At 45.3% G+C, this 1978-nt stretch overlaps 1 protein-coding gene across 1 annotated transcript; it reads right to left on the bottom strand.

The window, feature by feature from the left end:
* Window positions 1–563: 563 nt before the first annotated feature.
* PHALS_03938 (uncharacterized protein) lies at window positions 564–932 on the bottom strand (the record flags this gene model as incomplete). The annotated part of the gene is made up of 1 exon (XM_024721976.1): window positions 564–932. One exon carries the CDS (start codon window positions 930–932, stop codon window positions 564–566), a length of 369 nt encoding a protein of 122 aa, XP_024573099.1.
* Window positions 933–1978: the final 1046 nt, after the last annotated feature.

Here is a 1978-nt window from a genome sequence, read left to right as displayed (position 1 = left end):
AGCAAGCAGCATCGTCCGCCAGATCACGTCGGCTGCGGCCTATTTCGGGCGACGGATTTTATCTTCGTGGAGTCGGAGGAAGTCGACCACAATTCGGATACTCCTTTCCCAAAATGGGAAGACGAGAAGGATAAGGTGCGTCAATCGCGCGACGTGAGCCCAGCTCAAACCTTGCGGACACCGTGTCCATTTTTCAACATTTCGACTCCTGGGGGAAGTGGTATTCTTACCAATCGTCTCGACGAGGCAAAAAAGCAGCAATTGGAGGCTGCTTACAGGGCGGCTCTCATGCGCTCGTATCCACGTTCGGTCTAAGACTCTCGTGAGGAGTGCGGCTTCCGCTCGACAGATTTCTCTACTGAAGCGAAAGACGCAATGTCTCGATCGTTAGGCGTCTACGTAGTCGGGCCCCCGACAACTAGTCAAGCTGAACTTATGTGCACACAACGGGAATTGAACCTGGCTTCTTCCGCTTGCAAAGCGGACGCGCTTCCACCGCGTTATGTGCCCAGCTTTAGTAACTTTTTACCAGATAAAAAAAATGTTCTCCCATAGTAAGCTAATTATGATACCACCATATCGTAAAACACGGCATTGGGCCATGTGTAATAAAGAAGCGCATGATATAGAACGAAAACATGCATGATTCTTGTTAAAAAGAAGTCACTGCAATCCGTCCGGCCGTTTGTGATAGCATACCTCATCGTTCTATTTATGTCACAAGCAAACCCATAAGTAAGATCATATAAAGATTTTGGACGTGTCGTAGTCGACAATGTACGGAGTTCATGTTTCACATCAAAACACTCGATATCAAAGGCTTTGACCATCTCCCAGATACGATTTAGAGAAGTGGCATCACAATCAGGGATGACATGCAAGTTCAGTGCTGTCGTGAGTTTTAGAAGTTCGCTTCTGTTTCCAAAAAGCATACTATGGGGTTGTGGCCTTAGTCTCCAGTCAGCAACTTTCCTTGCACAAATATAGCGCAAGTTATGCGAAATGTCACATTTCCTTAAAAAGGATAACGAACTGTGTTGGGATACCAAGCATCGGAAGGATTCTGACAGGGCCAAAGACAGCCTCCTTAATGTACCAATGCTGGAGTTGCCAGACCCCGATCGCTCTTTTTAGTGTCATCTGTGACACTTCGGACTTTGCCATCGGCTGTGCAATGCTGTAAGCAAACGCCGAGTGGCAAGATCGATTGATCGCGTTCGAATATTGCCAGCTAATGGCTGCGGAGATGAAGTACCCAGTCCACAACAAGGATCTACTTTGCGATTTAATATATACCCAATTATATTGTAAAACCTAATTAGTATAGTAATATGTATTATTAGCGGTAATCCTGCCACGTAATGGCTTCTTGTTGTGGTGTAGCCACACCAATGTGTCAAAACACCCATTTGTGTAATATACACCAATATATGGATATGGTCACACTATCTTGTGCGACCTGCTCTTTCCTACAAGATAACGTGAAACCCCGTCACACTCTCCTATGAAAATTGTTAATATACCCAATTCACATTGATCAGACGCCTCATACGAGGCTCGTGTGTCTGAGACGCCTTCACGCTCTGAAAACCAACTTAAAATATTCTTTGCTCTACGAGCCCTGTGTTTGCGACACACAAAAAAAAACAGCCTAGCTGGTTCTGAGGGCGCTCGCGGGTAAAGCTCTGCACAGGGTGCACCTCCAGACAGTAGGTTTGCGGCATCACGGAAAGCACATCCCAAGCCGTCGGCAATCGAGCTCAACACATCGCGCCTGATCCAAGAGATGTGCAAACATGTCGTAACCCAATGGAATTGATTGAAAATCAGTTTCGTAATAACCAGGACTACATTCGTAAATTGTTTGTTCAAAGTACTATTTTAGAAAATTAGACTGTCGTACTCTCATTTTCAATCCATGCACCATCCCCTTTGATTTTGTGTAACCAAATCGGATGTTAGTCTTGTTACTAGATGT

This window comes from Plasmopara halstedii (assembly GCF_900000015.1).
Source record: "Plasmopara halstedii genome assembly, contig: Scaffold_238, whole genome shotgun sequence".
NCBI lineage: Eukaryota > Oomycota > Peronosporomycetes > Peronosporales > Peronosporaceae > Plasmopara > Plasmopara halstedii.
The sequence above is the reverse complement of the archived record's forward strand: the minus strand, read 5'-3'. Positions and strand labels throughout refer to the sequence as shown.